Source organism: the organism of the source record quoted next, unplaced genomic scaffold (genome assembly GCF_019419815.1).
Source record: "Pyrus x bretschneideri cultivar Hongxiangsu unplaced genomic scaffold, Pyrus_bretschneideri_v1 Contig3, whole genome shotgun sequence".
In the NCBI taxonomy this organism is placed as follows: domain Eukaryota; kingdom Viridiplantae; phylum Streptophyta; class Magnoliopsida; order Rosales; family Rosaceae; genus Pyrus; species Pyrus x bretschneideri.
The window spans coordinates 2,300,001-2,302,566 of NW_025999612.1; the positions used below are offsets into that span (position 1 = coordinate 2,300,001).

The 2,566-nt window shown below is 34.0% G+C and overlaps 1 protein-coding gene across 1 annotated transcript in view; it reads right to left on the reverse strand.

Moving 5' to 3' along the window:
- LOC125479633 (F-box/LRR-repeat protein At3g48880-like) overlaps positions 1 to 578 on the reverse strand; it is a 1,031-nt gene extending 453 nt beyond the window's left edge. Inside the window, exons 1-2 of the mRNA XM_048589191.1 lie at positions 220 to 578; positions 1 to 109 (exon numbers count right to left, since the gene is read on the reverse strand). The exon at positions 1 to 109 is cut by the window's left edge and continues 453 nt beyond it. Coding sequence (XP_048445148.1) covers positions 1 to 109; positions 220 to 578 — 468 coding nt within the window. The remainder of the gene's footprint in view (positions 110 to 219) is intronic.
- Between the last annotated feature and the right edge of the window lie 1,988 nt (positions 579 to 2,566).

A 2,566-nucleotide genomic window follows, 5' to 3' on the forward strand; every position in this document is an offset into this window, starting at 1 on the left:
TGCAACAACCAATGATTCAAGTCCTACCCAATTCCTGATAGCTGTTTCAAATCCAGTCAATGTCATCAGGTTCCAGGTTGGTAGAACCAGTTGTTTGAGCCTTGGGGTTCTGCAAGGAAGAGGATATCAGTATTAGTGCCGGATTCAACATTATCAGAAACTTTATGTTTCAAAACAAAACGTTTGTTATTATGAATTCAGGGAAATGGAAACCAATACCTTTCGGCTGCACATATCGAGTGGTCATCGTTTACGAATAAAGAGAAATGGAAAACCAAGGAAGATAAATTTCCACAACTGAGACGCAAAGCACTCTTCAATACTTTCAGTTGTCTTTCGCTTGATTTATTATCAGACCAAGTAGTCAATCTTCGAGGAGTATTACCGATGTTAAACTTGAGCAGAGTCAGGTCAAGCGTTTCCCAAGGGATTGGATTGCAGGGAGCTGCATTACAGGATTTACAAACGAAAGAAACAAATATCACATCCAGAAAATTCAAGGTCATAAATATCCTCACAAGGATATTGTAGTACATATCCGCCCAGTTTCTAACTTTGGATTTCTTGTTCCCTGCCATTGTAGAAGAGATTGTACCTACAACCATCAAAGATCAAACCAGGTATAAAAGGCATTGAACTCGTCTTCAAAATAGAACTTGAACAAACTATGGAATGCTGTAGCTTAGGAGACAAGTTTTAATACCATTACGATTTTCGGAATTTGACCTTCCTATACCAAAGGCAATATCTTACAGATTTTACTGATAATTAAATGCTAGGAAACTTAGGAAGTCAAAAGGTGTTTATGTGTACGGCATTCAGAGATGAAATTTTTATAAGAAATATCAGATATAGTAAAAAAAAAAAGATCATAACCATTTAGTAATTTAGAATTAAGAGGTAGTCTGGAACAGGAAACGTTCTTAGCTAGTTTGAGTTAACGACGACACCTATGTGTTCAATGTTTTTACTTGTGGGACAAAAATTAAAAAAATTAAAAAAAATTAAAAAACTAAAAAAATTAAAAAAATAAATAAATAAATAAAACTTTACATACAAAGTGGGGTTGGGTAGAAAAATGCAATGTTTCCATTTACCTGATTCCAGACTAGGAAACTTTTCTAACTTCAGAAGATTATGTTGAATGCCGACCACGGGCACTCCAAAATGAGCTTTCTGAGAAAACTAGAGTTTGAAATTGCTATTATAAATAAGGATGTCACAAAAATGATGCCCTCGCTAGTAACTCTTAACCTGAAGGTTCACTAAGCTAAACAAACAAAACATGCCTAAGGGATTGTACCCGAAATGTAGATGAATGCTCAAACCGATATTGATGACTTTGAAACGCACATATAATTCGCTAACCATTTAAAGCAAACAAGTTTCACTCAAAGCCCTAGTAGTTTAGGTTACACGTTACACATAACGACATTCAGTATTCTTACACTTGACTTTAAAAAGCACATAGTATCTTTTGGAACAGTTAGGACAACTGTCAAACACGAGTACGTGGACTATTTCATTCAGTATTCAGACAAATGATGTCCCCTAAAATGTCAACTATTATAAGGTCAACCATTAATCCGCCTACAAGAAAATCAGCAAAAATGCTGTAAGCATACACATGATTGAGGAGACAGTTTTCTAATCACTTTCTCTTTTCTTTGAAGAACAAAAATAAGAATATAAATAGAACCAAACCACGGATTTCACACTGTGACGCCATGTATGTAGCTATTCGTCAAACATTGTAACATATAAGTTGCCAACGATACTATCATTGTCAACAAACCTTCGAGAACATTCTAAACAAATCAAGATAGAGTTGGAATTTGGTAACAACATCATCTTATAAGATGCCATATTAATGTCTGAAACTTTCTGTTAGAAAATATCTGCATCTTTGTGGCCATTCAACGACTAAATTGAAAGTTTGATTCTTTCCTAAACCTATAAAGAAACTTCATTAGACGCCATCAACGAACTCTATTCAAATTTCAAATGCGACTACCCCAATTAGAAATTCGAATATTCACATTGACGTCACTCAAACAGTATATTCGAATCAAGAATCCGTTAAAACAAATCAACCCCTGGTTCATCCATTTTATGTTCATACATATGACTACTTTAGAGAACATAAGCTAATTAATAAATTATTTATATCTACCTTATGTGATACTCATATAAGAATTTCGGACAAGCTGAAACTACAGGACTTTTCCTACGCCTAAGTCAGATAAAACTTAAGGTTTTGGATCGGGAAAATTGTGATCTTAATTTTTGATAAGCAAAAACAAAGGGCATCTGTCATTTATATTTCACGATAACCCTGCAATGTATGCAACCTTATAAATCTTAGTTTGTTTTTCCCTGCGAAAATTTTCCCTCTTCAAACTCTGATTTGCATGTAGATTGTGCTTTACCAAAGAGGATATTTAAAAATCTAACATGCAGATTTTGGTTAGTGAAGGAATTACAAAATACAAGAACCTTTTAACTTTTGATCAAATCTACACTGCATTTCATAAAATCAACCCCAAATGTATTTGAGCACAAATAA